The sequence below is a fragment of the Spodoptera frugiperda genome, chromosome 3 (assembly GCF_023101765.2).
Source record: "Spodoptera frugiperda isolate SF20-4 chromosome 3, AGI-APGP_CSIRO_Sfru_2.0, whole genome shotgun sequence".
Lineage (NCBI taxonomy): Eukaryota > Metazoa > Arthropoda > Insecta > Lepidoptera > Noctuidae > Spodoptera > Spodoptera frugiperda.
This window is the reverse complement of record NC_064214.1, coordinates 4340255-4363196: the sequence shown is the minus strand read 5'-3', so window position 1 is coordinate 4363196 and position 22942 is coordinate 4340255. Positions and strand designations below refer to the sequence as shown.

Genomic DNA, 22942 nt, shown 5'->3' with positions numbered 1-22942 from the left:
GTCTCATACGCTCTAATGACCATTCTAAAAATATAATACAGATCTGCATAACAGCAATAACGCATCTGTCTACCTTTCACGATGGAACTCGCGTGATAATACAAGTTATATTTACACGCCCTTTTATTTAATCACCTTGGAGAGCCGGACATCCCTATTCATCAGTCATAAAAATAAATACTTTATTACTTGATGTCGGTTCATATTTGTGCTAACCCGAAACACGGTCATCGGTTGAACAACCCTCCGGTGCTGTTTACATGCTCTAAGTGAGGTAAAACTCTGTATGTAATATAACATGAATCGTATATGTGTCACGGCGGTATGTTAAGGGTTAAAATGGCTCATAAAATATTAAATGTTTGTAGTAAGAATGTTTTGGTATTTTTTAGTCTTATTGATTGAGAGGGTTTTGGGAACAAATCTGGAAAGAACAAAATAGTTTATAATTTTTCATCTTGAAAAAAAATTCGGTAATAACATGGAGCCCAAATTGGTTATGCAATAAAAGCACTACATGAGCTTAATAATATCTATAATAGAAGAAAAGTGTGCGTGTGCGTGTATACATGTCCTTCTGCTTAACTATTTGGGATTCAAGCGGCGTGACTGTTAAGTTTTTTTTTTCTGTGGAAGAAAATAGCTTGCATTTATTATGTAAGTCCAATCGTCATGAAGAAATAGCTGTAAGAGGAAAATGGTGTTGTAATTGGTGGTCGCTCAATAGTCTTGACGGACCGCGAAAATTACCGGTTTCTTTCAACGTTAAAAGACTATATTAAAGCAATAATTGTAGCGTTTGCCGTTTTCCCTCAGTTTTCTTATTTATATTTCTCGTTAAATCTAATAACCTTTGAAAAATGTTTAACTTTAAAAAGAACTCTAATAGTATCCAAGACTTTACTCTTTCTTTTTCCTTTTGTTCCGATTTTTCCAAGTAGGTGTTAACGAATTTTCTCACCCAATTCATCTAGCATACGAACTTATGTACTTTAGTAAAGTAACTTGCCAAAAAAGTTAAATAAGGTTCTGTATAATTAATCAGAACACTAAGTAAATCGCTAGGAAACATGTACTGCCTAACCTCGGCGAGATTACATCCATATAAAATGCCAAAATCACGGACTGTCGGACAGAAAAGTTTTTTCTCCATCGCCATCAACTTTGTGTACGAAGTACTTTGAGCTACAAAAGTTTCTGCTATAGACTTTATCCGGACAACTGCTGACGTATAGCTGTGAATGAGATTATTATTAGATAATATGTATTATGTCCTGTCCACTGGTTTTGTTGTTGACGAACCAACAATAAAACACGTAGGTCTTCCATAGTAAGTTAGAAAGTTACTGTTAGTGCATTAAATTGATTCGATGCAAAAATATGACATGAACATTTTCTTTGACCCTACCTCTTAAAATAGTGCTATATTAGTTCATCTTATACGTATACTTACTATTATTATATAAAACTAAAGAGTTTGTTTGTTTGAACGCGTTGAAGAATCTCTAGAACGACTAGTCCGATTGAAGAAATTCTTTTTGTAAAACATCACGCTACGATTTAAAGAAATTGAGCAGAGCGGATGAATCCGCACGACTGAAAGTAGCTAGTATTATATAATAAAGGTGATCTATACTGTTGAAAGAACACAACAACAAACACAAGGCTTAAAATACTTCAAGGTGAGAAAACAAAAACAATACATCAATACAATAACATCAATAAAAACTACGATTTATCAATCACCATCCAATCTCATCTCTGCCACCGTCAAAAATAGGGAAGCAAGGAAAAAAAAGAGTTTATCACACAGTAAAACGAAGGCAAACAAAAGCAAAATAAATTATCCTCGTGACTTGGGTACCGTTGGGATCATGTTGGTATCACAATCCATCAATTAACTGCCTATCAAACGTCGATGCGGAACGATGTCCCTTTTTATATGTACATACATACATGTATTTTAGTTGTTTATTTGTCAAAAGAAATTCGTGGAAATATGATGTATCACAAACGTTGCCGTACTTTGTTTGGACGCCAAAACTTCAAAGGAATACGTATTTTACAATAACAACGTTCCTTATTTATAGCAGAATTTATAAATCAGACAAAATTTGGCTTTAGCCAAGGCTAGATATTACCGAAACTCTTAGTCGTAACGATCTGAAAAGGAAATAAAATTCAGCTTTTTTTTATTTGGCACCCATGTAACTATCAAAAAGTAATCACGAAATGTCGTGCTCAAAAACATTGCTGGCAAAGGAGCGACAAAATCCAGTCTATATTAAACGAGGCCCTTATAAAAATTCGTCATAACACCGGAGAACACTTCCCAAATTCATTACTGGCCTCGCTCATTTGCTCTAAATGCGAAAAGAATGCAAATCACTAAGGGAAAAATTGCCGACCTCGAAACGCTTGGAAGTTTCTTCGTATTGAAATGTAGTACAAATGGTCGGTCAACAGATGGCGCCCAAAGTTCCGAGGCGAGTTCTTAAGTACTGATTATATTTATTGGGTAATTGGATTAACTTGGTTTTATGATGATGTTGGTAAATACAGTTTACTTTAACCTTCATTTTAATATATAAAATTACAGATTTTTATGAGGATATGTACCTGTGTGTACTTTAATATAGTAACTGTACTTTGTTAATACTGTTAAGAGTTTCGTATGATAAGGTTAGGGAGTCTAGCCTGCTTTCATATATTTGAAAATGTCCTGGATTCCTTGCTACTACTTAGAATCCCAATACTATTTTTCTTTTTTCTTGGTACAATAATTTTTCGGATCTTAGTCTTATATCCTTTAGAACATGGAATAAACATACTGTAATTGTCATACTGTTCACTAGACTATTTACTAGTAATTTAATTTTTCGTAACTTCAAAGGTTTTTCCTATTTTTTTATAACAAGATAATTATTTGGTCACAATTCAAATTACCGGTACTGAATAAAAAGCAAATAGGTTTTAAAAAATTGAAATACTTAGTAGCCGAACACTAAAATCTGCTAATTTCCTCAGAGAATAGTATTGAAATTCAACTAGCCTGGTTCTAAAAGATTAAGGCTTTAGGCTACTTGCTTTAACTAAAATTTATTTTTATGTTCAATAATGCTTTTCGTTGGAATTTTAATTCAGACCGATAAATGTTATGGACTTTTCTTCGAAGATTGTTTTCCTCGAATTATTTATTTATTTGGAGAACCAGTAATTGTTACATTAGAACTTATATATAAACACTTACGTAATAATTACTTTAAATGCGCAACATTTTAAGGTGTCATAACACTCACTGTCAGACAACATGACGATGACAATTTTATCAGTCAATAAGTAGAAAATAGTCTAGTACCTAATAAAAAAAATAACAAGTAGAATTATAAAATGATCTACTAGATATTAATAGGTACTAAATAAGTATTAATTTCATTAAAACTATTTTAGTTTGTACGAATAAAGGATTACATATTTTACTTTCTAAATAATAAAGCCCAAAAATATCAAAAGGAATATCTCATAGAAATGGCTAAGCCGACATTAAATGTGTGATAGGTACACATAAAAGGCTTTTCACAATAAACACGTTCCATTACAGTTTCGGCACAGATAACGTTGAAAATCAATTAAACAACAAAGGCGGACACGTTGGGTACGGAAGGGTACAGTTTCTATTGAAATTTTCTAAAATAGATATTAATTAAAACCACAAATGAAAAATATTCATTGAATGTGCGAGTGTGATGACAATAGAGCGCTGGAGTGAGAAAGAACAAAAGCTCTGGATAATTGGAATCTCGCTTCAACGCACTTCGTGGAAGTCTTTATGATGCTGCCACTTCACTGCGACACACGGACGTTATCTAACTTGCAGCACATGCACAGGTAGTATTATAGTGATATTAATACCTAGTAAACGTTTGGAGATACACCTATTTCGTCGATCGTTCGATAATACATTCACAATAACTAAAACAATTTTAGTCACGATAAATATAAATACAAACTAGTAATTTTAAACACTTCTAACAAAGGAAACACAAATTAGGTATTCGTGTAACGCGCCCTAACGCTAACCATTTTCTAATAAGCCAACTGGTAAGCTAAATGTTTTCTCACTGGAAACTTTCAGATGTAAATCTTACTTAACACACTTAGTAACGGCTTGGCGGCTTGTTTACGACTAGACATTTCCTTTAGTTATGTATATTGGCCTGTTTACAGACGAACAAATCTTTTTAATTATACAATGTAATGTACAAGAAGTGGCAAACAAATATACGTTTCACGCCAATAGATCTGTAGCCAAGGATTTCTTTGACCACGTACTAGTTACTTGTACTTTGTATACTTAAACTTATATGTATAGATAGGTCCACCCCTAAACGGAATGCTTAATTTTGGACAATATAATAAAAACTGACTTTAAATTCAGACATTGTTTATGTTATACGCTTCAAGATTCTTCGAAAATACTTTAATAATTCTAACCCACAAGACAATTTTTTTTTTTACAAAAAAAAAAAAACTTGTTGCGTTTCACATTTCGGCACGTAAGGAAATATAAATGTTGAATGTAAGTGGCTCCTTATCGAGGTCTCCCAGAGGTACAATAACAGGTCACAATTTATGCACCATTGCAATCTTAAAACTCCGCAGTTTATGGTCGTGTGAACTCAGATAGCACTTAGTAGAATCGTCCGTTTTGTCTACTAAAATCTATACGGTATTATGCCTTTGTGGAGAGAGGGTGCTTAATCAGTCGCTAGTTCTGGTAAATTGGAGTGTTTTAACTCTCTATTCAGGAAATAATAACCTTTTTTAGAGTTTCAAGGACATTGTGGTCGAATTGTTTAATGATTTCCTACCAATAGATGCATTATAAAAACTTTATTTTGTAAAATACGTCATTGTACTTATTATGAATATGAATTAATCCGTAACATACCCGCATTACTCGATAGTGACCTATTGATAATGCAAACCGATTATATCAACTATTGTATTGAATAAATATATTAACAAAAATGTTTTGTTCGTTGGTTAATAGTTAAACTTAATTAAACATTGATTAACTAAAATTCTTATTGACGTAGGTTCTTGAAGATAAAATTTTGTTATATAGACACTGTCATATTTAGCGTAAAGGGTTTAACTTATTTTCAAATCCAAGATAGTTTTTACGTCTTGATAGTTTTCTATTTGGAGGAATATAATATTTCGGTCGATATTTATAATTCCTTATTTCATCAAATTCATTTTAAATAACTAATGACATTTAATGTCAAAGAATGTTGTAAAGTTAATGCCTCATTTGTCGACCTCGTGTAACATCACTCTGCTAACTGTTACATGCGCCCTGACGTTCTAATTCAACTCATTATGAGTCCCAAAGGATTATCACAAGCCCGCCTGTGTTACGCTAAATAGACCAAGCAGATTACTGACAATTAGTGGTCATTAGCTTGATTAATTTTAAATAAATCGAGTTAATTGATATGCTTTATAAATCATTTAGTATTTATATATTTGTAAAGGAACAACAATAATTTTCAGTAGACTACGTTAAAAAAAACCGACTACGACCTCTTTTTTTAAAGTCTGTTAATATACTAAAACAGCAGGTTTTAGTAAATGTCATAAACACTTTTCTGAAAACCGCATCAAATTCGGTTCGGCCAATCTTGAGGTAATCGCGCACAAAAATACATACATACCTACAGGTCAAACAGACAACCCATCTTTTTGAAGGCAGTTAAAAATATTAAGTACCTAAGTTAGGCAAGAATATAAAGAAACGATTGTAATTTCTGCAGTGTACAGCTACAATATGAAAGCAGTTAGCTAATACGTTCGAAGCCTTAGAGCCTTTAATACTATTGGGATCCATTTCTTGTAAATTGAAATCTATTAAAGTTGCCTGTTGGTAGATATAGGTAGTTATAAACTGCTTGGCAATACTTAGGTGAAATTGCTTTTATAAAACATCTTTAGTATCGGATTTCGTCGATCGGGTGCGTCCACCCAACGTTCTCAGGTTATTCGCATAAGTCATTGTTAGCTTTAAATAAAAAAAATAACAAATGGAAGGCCATTAAATTATGTGGATAAACCAATATCAAGTCACGGTAATATAACGTTTAGCGTGGATTAGTGATTAATGTAGGGCTTAAACCTTAGTTGCTTCACTGAATAGGAAGACAAGTTTAGTCAGGTTTAGGAAATAAATCAGACGGGTAGACTGTCGCTAAGTCAGACCCTTCGTTATGTGTCAACTGGTTTTATAACTTTGTGAGCGTTCCGTCGAAACGATAACTATCATACTTTATCACTTCTTTTTCTCATTCATATTTTATCTACGAATTTTTTCTTCAACATACATAATAACATTAGTCATCATCATCATCTATAGTTATTTTATTAAGAAAACGTTGCCCCACTCTAGTGTTTTCTCCTGTATCGTGATAGCGCTTACAAACATACAAGTTCACATACACATGATATCAAGACCCAACATTTTATGGATCACACAAAGAGCTGCTCCGTGCGGGAATCGAACCCACTACACGTTGTGCGGCAGCCGGTTGCCCTGCCACCGCGTTAACCGTGCAGTCAATGCCGTATAATAATAATAAAACCGTGCAGTCGTGCAATCAAAAGTAAATCAAATAAACAAATTACAAACTCCAAACAGCAACGCACCTACTTATACTACGTTATAATTAATAAATTACTCATTTAATCCGGAACAAAAGACCAAGTTGTCAAATTCCCGACAATATAATGGGAAATTTATAATAAAACAAAAGGTATTCTAAATTAATTAGAACCGGTTTCTAACAATGGGAACAAACTGAGTATGGATAAACAGCCACAAAGTGCTTGACCTCATTTTGGGAACGTTTAAAATGGACTGCGTTTACACCGGACTGTAATGTGTGTTTTACATAAAACATGGTGTTTGTGTTGGCCACTGCCAATGTTTTATACTCACCGACTTAATTGTAGTTTAGTTGTTTCTTCTAAGCAAAAGGCCCCGTGTTTTATTACTGTTTAAAAGATAGACTAATACGGTATTCGTATTGCCTTAGTAACTGATAATTGCGTAACTTGTCGTTTGTTTGATTCCCACTCATAGGACTCTTTACGTAATAAAGTAAATAAATACGTAAGAAATTATTCTAGGGTTTAAATCATGATGTCCACCGTAGGCCGCATCATCACTTACCATCAGGCGAGATAGCGGCCAAACGTCGGCCCATTCAATATAAAAAAAAAAAAAAAAAAAAGTTACATAAAAAGAAACTAAAAGTATACTATTATACTATTCTATTTCTTATGACAAAATAGTAGCAAAAATATAGCAATATGATTTACAATAAAAGTAAGCAAAAGGTTCAATCCGGCGATCAGCTAAACTGCATGGGTGTGTGGTGTATCAATGACATTGTGGGCACAACGGGCTTTGTTGAGAGGAACGATACTCGGTTCTATCGAAGCATAACTATTGGGTGGCATTTTTATGGACGATAAAAAGCGAACCCTTTGAACCCAATGTTGACGTCATATTTTATAATATAACAACCTAAAACTGGTTTCTGTTGTCTAAAAAAGCTTTGCGCACAATACTGTTATTTCAAGAACTGCTATTGTTTGGAAATGTTTGGTTTGTACTATTGCACTATTATTTTTATCGTTTTATTTTCGCAATAGTTTGAGTAAAGCTGACAAAACACGTTGATATTTAGTTTGAAGTTCAATTCATTTACTTCTCAATATGGTTCCCTGTAAAAATATGTATATATATATATATGTATGTATATTGCATGCATTTCATTGTACTTAAATATTGAAGATCTAATTAACAGTATAATTGCAGCTGGGATAATAAATAACTGATGTCGTTTGAAGTTAAAAATATACCTACTCGGTGTTTTTTCATTCCTGCAGACATTTTCTCTGTCCAAAGTTACCTATTTGTTTGCCGATTTCATGATTTTTTAAATACAGGATACTACTGCACTGCCTCTTGCCATTTTAAATATTCAATGCGATGAAAAAGAATTAGTATTGTATTTAATTGTTAATTATACGTGTTTTACTCAGAGACATTGAATGATTACTTAAGCTATTCCTTGGTAATAATTTTGTTCCGAAAACAATTGCTAAGGACTGGGTTAAGTAATCATAAAATGACGCTAAGTACGACAGTAAGACTCAAAGGAGACAACAATATAATTATGTACAATATTGACATACATAAAATATGATATTATGTACCAAGTAGTTTCATCAAATGCCGCTAGGAATTCTCGTTTCATTAATTAATAAATTATCGATTGGTTAAGGTATTTCGCATCGCAACACACTAATGTGTTAGTTCTATTATTGCAAAACAATTAGATTACTTGATTGAATATTAACAGATCCTATTATCTGTGTTAACAACTTGATATATTATAATTATTATGATAGACATACTTACCTATACGAGTAATATAATATGATAAAGACTATATAAAAGTATCATTTTCAATTACATTTTTGTTTACTTTTTTTTTCTAGTTATTTCAATTTTTTTTCAAGAAAAATTATTGTATGATAAATTGTGGCCTTTAAAACAAACCAACTGAGCAAAGATAAACATCCAAGGAATTGTGTCATCTACGGGCTACGGCGTAGCCGCGTAGTCTCGTAGCTGCTACGACCGAGCTTTATACGTCCATTTAGTCAAATCTTTGTCCCAATAAGACTTGTTAGTTGATTGTAAAATAAAGTATAAAACCTTAAAACATTTTATAATATCTTAATAGTTAAAGTGTCGAATGATACCAAGGGCTTTCTTTTTACTTCAACTGATTATATCGAATAATAAAATCTCTTCAGTGACTGCTGTCCTAATTCGATTTTTTCTTTACAGATCGGAAACCTGAAGCACTACTTTTTACTATCACATCCACACGTCAGTAAGAGATCACCTAACGCCAGCATCGACCATTACAATAATCTTAAAAATGACCCGCAGGTAAGCATGATTCATTACCTTATATTTGTACGTTAAAATAATATATAGAAGCATATTCGTATTATTGAAGGTGTAGTGCCCCGGAGATTTACACTTTAGCCATTAATTTATATTTAAGTTTTTTAAGCACTTCCATATTGGAATTTCTTTAACATTTCAAAGTAATTGATAATAGGGTAGATGACATTTTTTTTATTTTGATGTCCGTATAAATCCGAACAAATACTTTCACAGATATATCGATTTGAAATGACGTATTTTCTTCCACTCCTAAACTTTGATCCGTTGTATCTGTAGACAAAATAAAAAAATGTGTCTAATATTTTTTCATTACCTAACTGACGTACTAAATAGATTTTTAATATTCATGCCCCGTCATCGTCCCTTTTGTACTCACTTACATAATAGTAGTAGAAAAACAATGTGATATAGATTTTTTATAAACCTCCTTAATCCCATTACTTCAATAACTAACCGTGCCATGAAAACCATGTAGATTGATATTAATTTCATAGATACATAGATTTATTTAACTTCGTCAAACTGTTTGCTATTAGTAAATAAACTAACTCTATAATTTGACATAGCAACGTTATTTAACCAAGTAATGAACTAGGTTATGTGTGTAATTAATTATTTATCTTATATCATGTTAACACTGCTTTTTGAATACATCTCCTTTTAATAACGAAGATTATTAAATGAAGCATTATTAAGAGGGCGTGGAAAATTCAAGTTAATTTTGATTTACGAAAGATATGATATTTAATCATATGTAATTATTTAATAATATCTTAATAGCAGGGAATATTTTGTATGTACTGCTTTCTTGATACATATTTTGATATACAATTTTCGTGTAAGCTGAACATGAGAATGTAACAAAGTATTAAGTATCTAGATCTTAGATAATTATGTCCTTCTGTTATGATACTACACTAAAAATGCTATTCTAGTTCACAAACAATGATACTTTTGATTAGATATGTAATAATAAATAATCACGACCATTGGTAAACGATACATTTAAGGCAAATAGGTACAAAAATATCTAAATAACTTACCGTACATATCTGAGATATGTACTGTATCAAAACAATCAATGAGAAAACGAAACAACCGAACAATAAATTCTAACTAGATAAATAACAAAATACATAGAGTAAGCAAACTCACATCGCAACAAAATTGTGTTCAAATTACAAGCTAGTCGTACAAACGAACCGTAGATGTTTGTTTACGAACCCAATCAATACACGTTAATTTGATTGACATCGGTCCACCATCGAATTATTCATTGGGATTATCCTTAAAGTTATCGGCTTCAATATCATGACTTGCTCCATTTTGAATAATTGATTCCATGCCGTATTGACGTAAGGATTCTGTCTCAAGGGATTGGCCAGTTAGTTAATCTTCCAATTTGAATAGAATCTACCCATCCATGAAGTTTTCCTGTCGACTGCTTGTCCAAAATAGAGGTCCGGTGAAAAGATCGATTTGCCTGAGTGATTTTGGTGGTTAGTTAAGATAAGGTACAAGTTTGATCGACACTTTAATGTAGTGACCAAACAGTGCAGAACCACTTACAAAAGTTGGTTAATGGACCGGTTGAATACTTTGATTTATAACAGATTTTAAGACGATTTTGTGAAATCTACAATTACATGATTCAAATTATACGCATCTCTTATTAACATTTTCATTGTATTAAATTTATAAACCACAAAATGTACTGACGATGTTTAACTACGCCATTGTTCAAACATGCAGAAACTACTTGACCTCCCAAACTAAATAACTTGGTACCACCAATAACCCAAGTTTAGACATTACAGGTATTATCATTGTCTGTAAGCACAATAGTTCTAGACTAGTTGGTGTTAATATGGCCTTGTTTATGACCAAAACGTGACGCTTCACATTTAATACATAGCTAACGATCGAACATTAATGGTTTGAGATTCTGCTGGGAACACAACTTCGATACTGTGAATTTGAATTTAAATAGTTTTAATCAATGTTTGACTTTAAATAATGTACTTCTACGGTCGAGTAGATCTTTGTCATATTTACAAATATAAAATTACCGCATGAATATACATTGAAAACTGTTCATAGTGTTTATTAATGCGTTAAATGCGTGTATAGATACATAGCTACTATGATGAAGTTAGATAATAAAGAAAAGTAATTCACAAGTATTGATTTTTTTATATTCATAAGTGCCATTTTTGTTCATCAAAGTTTTTCCTGCTTTTATGGCATTTGCTTTACGTAAAAAATTGAAAGGAATAAAAATATAATCAAAATGGCTGCCGATTTTCCCCCGCTCTTTTAAATTCTGAGCACTTCCACTTTTGCCTTAGCAAAGAGGATTAAAGACGGATCATTTGACAGGTGAGATGGGTTATGCAGCAGAGGGAGTTGCGGAGGTCCAAGAGGGACCATCAGTGGCAGCCAAGGCACGTGATGAGGCAATCCAGTGCGCCTGCCTTCCCCGACCCTCTGTTCAAGGAGCAGTGGTATTTGGTGAGAATTTCAATCATTTTAGTTTGTGTTTTGCTGTTATTGTAGCTCTACATGTTCTTTACGATTTACTTCTTATTAATATTGTGGACAAATGCTGTATGTTACCCTGGAGTAGCTATAAGAAAATAATTTATTTTTAAGATTTGAGTTCAAAGTCGGTTTTGATACACAAATAAAAATGTAGAAAATAAAACTTAAAAAGACAAAGATTTTAAACGTTTCAGTACTTCTGATAAAGTACTGGCCATTGTGCGTTTATGAGCATCCGGCATGCCCTTCATAACAATTAAAAGACACATTAAAACGCAAAATTTTCGTTTGCTTTCATTGTTAGACTGAAAGTAATGTAAAAATACTTCACTTTGGTTTTTAGACTGTGCTCGAAATGGAAAAAATGTGATATAAGTGGACGAATATATTATTCTTATTGGTTAATCACAAATGTAAAGAATTTCTAATTTAATCTTTCTTTTTTAAATATTCTTTTGCGATTTGACAAATTAGGTATAATGTGTAAGAGAGTACTTTCATATTTTATTCCATCTTTTCATATCTAACTTCATTTGCTGATCAAAATAAAAAAATCACATCAACGCAATTTATTCAACACAGTAATATTATTGGCTATAATAAATCGAATGAATAATATTACGTTTAAAAATAATGCACTGCTTAAAATTCAGGCCAAGTAGAAAATATTGCAGAACATTTCAGAGGCAGATGTTAAGCATAATTTAATAGTACGAATGTACCAAGTCGACGAACTTTAGCAGAACAAAGCGAGACGCTATCATTTGTACTTGCTACCAAAATTCATTCTACAAAGAATAGTGGCGAAATTACTAATTCAGTAGTTAAGTCCCTAGATCGAGGTATAAAGCGGATACCTCCTTTTCCGAGGGTTATTACCTGTGACCTTGATGTCCTATTGTTTTATAAGGCCACTCGTAATGTTGCCTGCTTTATTCGGGTACAATTTTATTGTACGGCGGTTGACTAAAGTGGGAATGAATTCCGTTGAATAAAATATAGGGAGGTATGAAACGTTTCCACCGGTGTGATGAATTTGTTCCACTTTATTTGGTAATAAGTCGTCCCCGACACGTTTTACTGGGAAACGACTTGTGAATCGTACACATCAAATACGAATACGGAATTTTGTATGTTGCTTATTACATGCCAACGTACTTTTCACAGAATTCGTCATTTTCAGTACTGTACGTTAAAGAATTTAGGCCTTTGAATTTTATTCCACTAGCAATTTATGATGCTACAAGGTTAAAGTTTGAGTGACAATCACAATCAAGTGTCCATAATTTTACTAATTGAATAGCTTTATGTAATTTTAGTTTTATGGCATTACAGCTTTTATGGCCAGGTTAAACACATTGGCCTCACGCACGGTTATATCTATTACAGTAAAGTGTACAATAATTGTAGTCACGAAAGGAGGAGGGTTGCGGTAAGTTATAGATATAATAATAGATACAGAGAGTTATGATATCGTACCCAAAATGAGTTAAATAATCAATACGTGGTGCAACAAATAAATTGCTCTCCATTCTTTTGGTTGAAATAATTGACCGTCCTTTTATTCTGGGAGTTTAGACTAAAGATTACAAATATTTCTATAAGTGGTTAGTTTGTATTCACTATTACATAACACTCGCCACACTTGGCTACACTTCCACGTCAACATCAACATACATTAAGTATGCAATGCGCAAAGAGTAGATTTCGTCCACTAGAGTGCTTTTCTGAGTTAACTATTTTTAGATATTATTCCTTGCAGAATGGAGGTGCAGCTGACGGCTTAGACATGAATGTTGGCTATGCTTGGAGGAAAGGCTACACGGGGAAAGGAGTCGTTATCACCATCCTAGATGACGGCATTCAACCTAACCATCCAGATCTATCACAGAATTACGTAAATATATATTTAATATTTCCCGAAAGTACTATGAAACATCCATTAATCAAGGTGCTAAGAACTGTCAAATGAAAATTCAATTTGGAACAAACGATTTCTCTTAAACATCAATGTATTACGTAACTGACGTGTATTGAACAGAAAACCCGATATTGTAGGATCCTGCGGCATCGACGGACATAAATGGGAACGACACGGACCCGACACCGCAGGACAATGGCGACAATAAACACGGCACCCGGTGCGCGGGTGAGGTGGCTGCGGTCGCCTACAATAGATATTGCGGCGTTGGCATAGCTTACAATGCCAGCATTGGAGGAGTCAGGATGCTCGATGGCCTTGTTAACGACGCAGTGGAAGCCCAAGCACTCGGATTTAACACACATCACATAGACATATACAGTGCGTCATGGGGACCTGAGGACGACGGCAAAACAGTCGATGGCCCCGGCCCTCTGGCTAGAAGGTATTGTCTAATTGCACGTGGTTTAGAGAAATGGTTACAGGCGAGCTCATTAAAAAGTGCTTTGTTTCAGGGCGTTTATAAATGGCGTGACGAATGGAAGAGGCGGGAAAGGATCTATTTTTATATGGGCGTCGGGAAACGGTGGCAGGCACACGGACTCCTGCAATTGTGATGGATACGCGAATAGTATATTTACTATTTCTATTTCTAGTGCAACTCAGGGGGGATATAAACCGTGGTATTTAGAAGAATGCTCTTCAACAATAGCTTCAACCTATAGTTCAGGAACTCCTGGTCGAGACAAAAGCGTGGCTACGGTTGATATGGATGTGCAATTACGGCCTGATCACATTTGTACCGTAGATCACACAGGTACATCGGCGTCGGCGCCATTAGCTGCAGGAATATGCGCATTAGCTTTAGAAGCAAATCCATTACTAACTTGGCGAGATATGCAACACCTCATCGTAATGACCTCTCGTTCACAGCCACTAGAAAAAGAAGAAGGATGGATTGTAAATGGTGTGAAACGAAAAGTGAGTCACAAGTTTGGCTACGGGCTAATGGACGCCGCTCAGATGGTAACATTAGCTGAACAATGGACAAATGTACCCCCTCAGCACATTTGTAAGTCGCAAGAAATAAACGAGGACAAGTCTATTGAAACATCTTTCGGTTATACGATATCAGTGCACATGGATGTGAATGGGTGCAGCGGGACGATGAACGAGGTCAGATTTTTGGAACACGTTCAATGTAAAATTTCACTGAGCTTTTTCCCTAGAGGAAATTTACGGATATTGCTTACGTCGCCGATGGGAACTACTTCCACCCTTTTATTCGAGAGGACGCATGACGCAACGAGTTCTAACTTCGACGATTGGCCGTTTTTAAGTGTCCATTTTTGGGGAGAAAGTGCCGAAGGGCGTTGGACCCTTCAGATATTAAACGCCGGTAATATCCACGTCACTCAACCGGGCATATTGAAAAAGTGGCAGTTAATATTTTACGGCACGGCTACCAGTCCAATACGGTTACGAAATAAAAGCTATTTTAACTCAAATAATGTTTACAAGCAAGAGAAGGCTTATCATATTAACGATGTTTACGACGCTTCAGAATACTCCCAATTCCTCAACGAAATCGAACTTGGCATTTCTGATAGACGTAATTACCCCAAAAATATTCCTTCCGCACAGCGTAAAAATGTTTTGGCAGATGCCAACGATAAACAAGTGCAAAGACTGTGTGATCCGGAATGTGATTCACAAGGCTGTTATGGGAAGGGGCCAACTCAGTGTGTTGCTTGCAAGCATTATCGTTTAGATAACACATGCGTGTCTCGATGTCCCCCGAGAAGCTTCGTGAACCAAGGTGGAGTTTGTTGGCCATGCCACGAGTCATGCGAGACGTGTGCAGGAGCTGGCCAAGATTCGTGTCTCACATGCGCCCCCGCTCATCTTTTAGTAGTTGATTTAGCTGTTTGTTCGCAACTGTGTCCAGACGGATATTATGAAGACCCCGATGCCAACGCCTGTTTTCCATGTGCCGAGCACTGCGATACGTGCTCTGAAAAGGCAGATATATGCTCCTCGTGTGCTCATAATTATGTCCTTTACAACGGCTCTTGTTTAGCTTCCTGTCCTCCAGGTACACATCAAAAAGATGATTTTGGATGCATACCATGTCATGAAACGTGTGAATCTTGCCACGGCCCTAGCCAAAATGCTTGTGTTTCGTGTCGCATTGGTGATTACGCATTCAGAAATAGCTGCGTAGCAAAATGCCCCTCAGGATATTACGCCGACGCCCAAAGAAGAGAATGTTTGCCGTAAGTGTTATTGTTATGATAATTTATCTTTACATTCCATTCCGTGATGAAACAGAGGCCGTCAATCTTACGAAAGCTTGGAATTTTAACCATTTTGCTTTGCATTTGCATTATACATTGTTCGAGCATTTAATTGTCGCTTTAATATTTAATCTCGTTTTAAAGACGAAAAACATTGTTGTTTTAGATGTTCAATTGGTTGTTCGGCTTGCACTAATGCCGTTTGTACTGTTTGCCAAGAAAAATGGATTCTGACTAAGAGCGGAACTTGTCTACCCGATGGTAATGATAAATGTGACACAAGTAAGTACCAAATGTCCTCAAAACATTGATATTCACGTGTTTTCTCGTTTAGACTAACTGAAGTATTTTTACAGATGAGTATTACGAAGGGGGAAGGTGTAAAAATTGCCACTCGCTCTGCGAGAAATGTAGCGGGTCGAACGACTGGGACTGTTTGTCTTGTTCGAGTCCCTTGTTGTTACAAGGATCGAGGTAATGGCCCTTTATCCATCTGAACCTTTCCTGTACGGTTTCGAGTGTTCATTTAAACATGAAATATTGATTTTAGGTGCGTAGCTGAGTGTGGACCAGGTTTCTATCAGACTGCAGGAAGATGTTCGCCATGTCCACATACTTGTAAGAGCTGCGTATCGAGATTGAACTGCACGTTGTGTGCTGGTGCCTTACGTTTACAGTCAGGAACATGTAGAGCAACTTGTGCTCCTGGCTACTATCCTGATGAAGGGACTTGTTCCAAGTGCTACCTGTCATGTGAGACGTGCACAGGCCCTAGAAGAGATCAATGTGCATCATGTCCTCCTGACTGGAGGTTGGCGGCGGGAGAGTGTCACCCCGAATGTCCGCAGAACTTCTTTCCTTGGCAGGAAAGTTGTCGTCGCTGCCACCATTACTGTCAAGACTGTCATGGCGCTGGGCCTCAGCGCTGTACATCGTGTCCACAGCATTTTTCATTAGAAAACGGTTTATGTGTGGAGTGCCTTAGTTCTCAGTACTACGAGCCTAGAACGAGGAGCTGTCGTCCGTGCCACGACTCGTGCAGGTCGTGCTCGGGTCCGGGCCCAACCAGTTGTCTCACGTGTGCACACCCCCTACGTTTAGATAGGTCAGTATAATAAGTGTACAACTTAACAAATTACAAAGCAATTTCATTTTATTTAATGACTTTAATTGAGTGAAGCTCTATGTCAAAATTACATTTAATTGTTTTATTAATAACACTACGATTATAATTGTTGTTTGACGGGTAGGGCTTTGGATCAATAATTCAAATAATGAAATATGATTGGATATGTCATGGTCTTTTCAGTGGTATTTAGGTTTTTTAGTCATAATTTTTTGCATAGTGCAGTTTCGAACCATAAAGCTGTAAGAATTTTTGTTCAGATGTTTATTATAATTATTCAAATTCTATCAATTCTGTATTGTTCACAGAGTGAATCACAAATGTTTGCCATGCTGCACCGAGAGCACGGTGTCGCTTCTCATAAATAGCAATCAGACCGATTGCTGCCACTGTGATAAAGATCTTGGTAAGTTTAGTAGCATGATGTAGATAATTACAGAGCACACGTGCTTTTACTGGAAGAAGAAAATCAGTTTTTTATTACACAATTCTTTTAAAGCCAGCCAAATCCATTAATGGTTATTTGTGTGGTGTCATTTGTGGGTATTCTACTAAAGAGGTAGTTATTTATAACACTAACTCGATACATAATACATATATACTTGAGTTTCATTGTTACTACGTGGGTATTGCGGAAGTTTTGATTTTCACCAAGTTGCCTCACGTACATACAAATTACGCATTTGTAATGTTTTGGCAGATATATCTAAGATAAATACTTACATAAACTTTGGGGTATATCCGAAAGTAAATGGTAGGAACTTTTGTGATTTATAAATCTCGACGGAGTCCTTCATCTTACTTACGAAGCTCTATGTCCTAATTTTTGTTTAAGAATATTCTCGCGTGAATTTTCGTAATCGAAACTTTATTTTACGATGTTCATTGCGATGTTTGTCAATTGTATATATTTTTTTATTACGTACTTGACAAATAATTATTTACAAGAAGAAGATAAAACAATTAGAAGTATATTTTATAGATAGTTTGCTATGATTACATACACCATTTTTGTTTAGTGTTACCACATTGTACATCACAAGTATTTAATTTAAATTTGGAAGAAAAGAGATGGTTTTAAAAATCTCAATCAACTATACTAATGGATTTAAAATGACTGGCAAGTTTATGTATAATAAGCCAATCACTTTCAACTACAAGTTTCCAGAATTCCAATCGACTTACTTGAAGAAAATGTTTTGTAGAAAAACTGTATTTAGTTCGTACAAAAGAATTAAATTTGTAGTTGACCTTAAACACAGTCGTTGCCCTGAAGTTGTACTAGTTCCCAATATACGATGTATTGATAGTTATCCTTACAAATACCTTTTGTCCCTTCAAAGGTTTCTAAGCTTTGTGTACGAACGGTTAAGGTTAGGTTTACGAACATTCATTAATTGTGGCTACGCTTTCATAACGAAATGTTGCTTTGTTGTCGATAATCACATTACGTCCTAATGTTTTCTTTTTGTGTCGAACTGAGATTGTGTTTAAAATGAAGTATCATTTAGGTGAACAAGCGGTATCCATGCTTTTACTTAATAGTGCCCGAAGGAGTTGAGGAGTAGATATTTGAAGTGTATCCATTTTTAAATAAATTTAAGCCTACTTATAATAGAAATACTTTGTCAGATTCTAGACTCAAATCCACATTCAGGACCGATTCGACCAACATGGTGACTCGATGTAATAACAAAACACAATGAGCGCTAGTAGCTACTATAATTAATATCGTTTATAATAACAATTAATTTCCCAGTAACTATTACAATGTCGGTGATCAAATTCGAAATATCTGATATAGAAAATTGGCTGCAATTTGCTATGCGGACAGTAATGCAGAGAGAATGTCGTTGAATTTCAGCTTTTTATATCAGAACGATTTTCAATGATTGACTGCACGGTTGGTGCGGTGGCTAGGCAACCGTCGTGCAACTGGTAGCGAGAGTTAGATTCCCATAAGGAGCAATTCTTTGTGTGATCCAATAATTATTGTATCTGTAAACTCACAAGAACCCAAGTGTGGGGTAAGGTATTTTTATAAGAAAATACTTCTTTTATTTTGGAATAATCATAAAAAAAAATGTTGTTATTATTTAGGGTCACCATCACTCATCTGTTTTTAACATAATTTCAGAAATATATCAGAGTTAGGAATATTACTACAGAAATATAAGTATAGGCTAAGTATACGAAAAACCGTTTCGGGGAATAAAATTCACACTTAGTATCTAATTTGTTTCGTACTTTTTAGGTAAACCAAAACTTTTCCATAGAAATCTAGAAACCATTAGTGAGCAAAATCTTTGTTCCAGGAGGTTGTTTAAACGGTTCATCAGCAGGCAAGCGGCGGATAGCCGAGAACATTCGCACGCACATAACGGCACCATTTTTCATCGAGGACTCTAAGGATGCCTCGAACATTCTAGAACGTAACTCACTTGCTGTGTGGAGTGTGGGCGTCTTTCTACTAGCTACAGTCCTCACTCTGGTCGCTGTTAAGGTATTTTTATTTCTTTGTTTATTTTATGTTAAGAGAACCAACGGCAACAAGCATAGCTACATGAAGCCAATTATAGGTTCCCACTGATAGATACAAAAAAGTGTCAGAAAATTTAAAATAGTTTTTTTTTTATTATAAAATCAGATGTTTGAATGTGATGGAAGCTAAAAGAAAATTAGGAAGTATGTTAGGAATGTATACTAGGTACTCTGTAGTTTCTGCCTGTCTCCAGTAATGGTTTAATTGTATATAACTGTATATAACTAAGATTACTAACTTTTATTTTTTATAAAGATAGGTACGGTACATTATTTATTAGCTACAAATCCCCAATGTCAAATATTGACACTGGATTATTTATTTTGGTTCAGCTTAAAAAGTTTTTTTTTGCTAGAAAGTCGTGATTAATTACCCAAATTATGAAATCGGTAACTAATTCATATACAAAAGTTTATTAAAATTAGATTGTTCTTGTATTTCTTTCTACAATACTTTTACAGTATCTACGTCTAAAATTACCCTAATTTATTAACTGTGGACTGTAAGGACAGGATAATGTAATGACTGTGATTGACTTATAAGTCAAATATAGAGTATAAAGTAAAATATGTATTCCACAGCTAAAAAGGTCAAGAACACACAAACACAGGACTATGTTCCCGAAGACCGAGTACTCCCAGCTGACCACCATCGACGAAGACTTGATAGCGATGACGTCATCGACCACTTTGAAAGCCCTCGACAGTATACAAATACAAAGTAAAACTCAACTAGAAGAACCAACATAGCAACATGAACCTTAAACTCGATGTAATTAGAGTATATTTTACACTGCAGACTGATATGTAGGAGTTTCAATATACGATTTGTGTAAATAGTTGAAGTAAATACTATTACCTAACTATCAAGTGGTTATTTTATTATTTAAGCGAAATTATACGAATAACGTTAACGTTATGTTTAAACTTTAGTTGTTAGACTAAACATTTCTAAGAGAAATTATTTATTTGAAAATTTTCATCTACGAGTATTTCGAGTTATGAATTAAAATTAATGAACATGAATTTCGTAAAATTATTCGCAATACAAGATTGCAATGAATTTTTTTACATTGATTTTTCTTTGAGAAAGTAAAATAATTTCAATTAATCAAACAGTTGGCAACTCATAATTTAAAGTTTATTATATTGCAACCACGAACATGTAATAACATTTCTTGCATACAAACTTAGCTAAACATTTCTATGCAAATGAATGCAATTCATCTCGCATATGGAGTACATAATTGTATTTTTAATTAGTTTACGTAGCCATGTTGAATGTCAGAATCTAATTATCAATTAGCATGAAGTATGATTGTTGGTTTCACACATTTCTATTAAACAATTTTGGTTACTTGATGAAAGATAAGTCAACAATACTTAGTTATGACTACAACATAATAAATCTCCCGATCGATTTCGGTCACGGTGGCCAGTCTGTCTAACTAGACTAGCGAACTACACAGGAGATATAATAGAGCAAACAGGTGCACTCTGTTTTCTCACTCTCTAAACCCAATGGGACGGCAGGCCGACACGAACGGAGAGACTTTTTATAATTTTCTTTAACGAGATCTATAAAAATGTACCTACAGATTTGTTTTACATTTCGAAAACCAACAATCTTGCATCAAATTACGTACGCAATTATGTAATAAAATAAACTCAAACATTTACATTCTAGATGTTTTTGCACTGTGTGTAAGCAAATTCCATAAGGTCGACATTACTTTACGTAAATCGCATTTAACGTAGATTTGTAAGAAAGAAATAAAGGGAGAGACTGCAAAGATAAGTGGTTTGGGTTGAAGGAGCGTTCAATTAGATCAGGATCGAGCGATGGTGGAATGAATACGCTATTGGCTTGTTTTTTGCAATCAAACCAAATATTTGACTTTATTACGAATTCATTATTTACCGTGCTTTACTTTTGCATTTAAAGGCTTTTGGAATGTACAATTTAGGGAATACAAGTCAAACGTACAGAGGGCTTAGTAAGAATTTGTTTTACGTTTAACGTGATCGAAATGAAAGCGCGTCCGGCGGTCTGATTGCGTGGTTCATTCGCACCGGCCAATCAGAGCGCCGAACGCGCTCTCGTTTTGTTGTCGTCCAAGGTAAAGCAAACTCGTATTAAAGGTACATTAGTTAGTTTCCAGGACAATCCAAAGCTAAACTATTTATCAAACTGTAATAGATTCTCAACCTTATCGTTTATTAATAAAGTTGACGACCTTCTGAAGTTTGAAGTAGTTTGATGTATCGGTCCATCAAAGTAATGTCGACCTATGTAAGGACCAGTATATGTTCAATGGGACCCAATACACAGCTTCACTTTGTATTATAACTGTTGTGATACATATGCAAAATATGTAATACGACTCACTCACATAACTGTTCTATTACGTAACTCATCTGATTATGGGCTCCGATGTCGCTCGAAATTAGTCGCGTTACTCCGAACAGTTACGTGAATACTGCCGTATACAGCTTCATGTTATTTATGCTACGTATAATTGTGTTTATAGTAATATCAACATATCTAAAAGTAATTTATTTTAATGTTGTTTTGTTTCACCGCTGTACTGTGTAAATACGGTTCAATTATTACTGTAATAGACTTTGATCATGTAAATATGTAAATAATGACAGTTGTAAATATATCAATGGTTTTTATGACGGATAATTTATGTGGTCGTTTTATTTACTTTCATATAAATATACTGTTAAACAATTCTGCTCCATAAAATACAAAATATTGTTAACAAAGACTCGTTAAATACATTTCAGAGAAGTAAATGGAAATAGAATAGCTACCTCGATTTGTATAACTAATAAATTATTCTCTTTTTCTTCTCACTCGTCTTGACTCGTCGGAAGCAAGCGCAATTTCAATTATCAGGTAATTCTGGAAACAGCAACAGAGTTTACATAAAAATAAATATTCTAGAATGGACGTGTTCTTAGAATACTGATTTACAAAAGGAATACTTTGTAAACAGATACGCGTAAGTATTCTTAACAAAATAATATAAACACAGCAGATAAATTAAAAAAATCTATATATCCTACTAATATATAGAACAGTGGTAGATTATGGTCTGGAAAACGACTGACTAGATTAGATTAGATTAGATAGAAGATAAGATAGATTTTACTCTTTGTTTCACGGGAATGTGTGTGTAGCTGCTGGGAGAAGCTAGTATAAATTGTAGCTAAGTCTGTGGCGGCCTTTAAGGTAAACATATACATTCATAGCACTTATTTTTCCATATAAAAAATATAGCTGAACTGAATCCGTTTCCAAAAGGGCTGAGCTATATGTACGAATGATTATGATTGATGGAAGCCAAACGCATCTACATTACAGTAAGATAGCGTAGCACGTCTCGTCGTGGAAAAGCACCCTTAAAAGAATATGTTAGATATCGACACTAAAAAGTATTAATAAGGAAACTCATCAT

General features: G+C 34.5%; 1 protein-coding gene across 1 annotated transcript in view; it reads left to right on the top strand.

Moving 5' to 3' along the window:
• LOC118274411 (furin-like protease 2) overlaps positions 1 to 22168 on the top strand; it is a 30640-nt gene extending 8472 nt beyond the window's left edge. Inside the window, exons 2-12 of the mRNA XM_035591906.2 lie at positions 8924 to 9028; positions 11429 to 11560; positions 13353 to 13487; positions 13649 to 13956; positions 14027 to 15787; positions 15975 to 16090; positions 16165 to 16282; positions 16359 to 16913; positions 17243 to 17340; positions 19250 to 19437; positions 20058 to 22168. Of these exons, the coding sequence (XP_035447799.2) occupies positions 8924 to 9028; positions 11429 to 11560; positions 13353 to 13487; positions 13649 to 13956; positions 14027 to 15787; positions 15975 to 16090; positions 16165 to 16282; positions 16359 to 16913; positions 17243 to 17340; positions 19250 to 19437; positions 20058 to 20225 (3684 nt within the window). The 3' untranslated portion in view covers positions 20226 to 22168. The remainder of the gene's footprint in view (positions 1 to 8923; positions 9029 to 11428; positions 11561 to 13352; positions 13488 to 13648; positions 13957 to 14026; positions 15788 to 15974; positions 16091 to 16164; positions 16283 to 16358; positions 16914 to 17242; positions 17341 to 19249; positions 19438 to 20057) is intronic.
• The last annotated feature ends 774 nt before the right edge of the window (positions 22169 to 22942 follow it).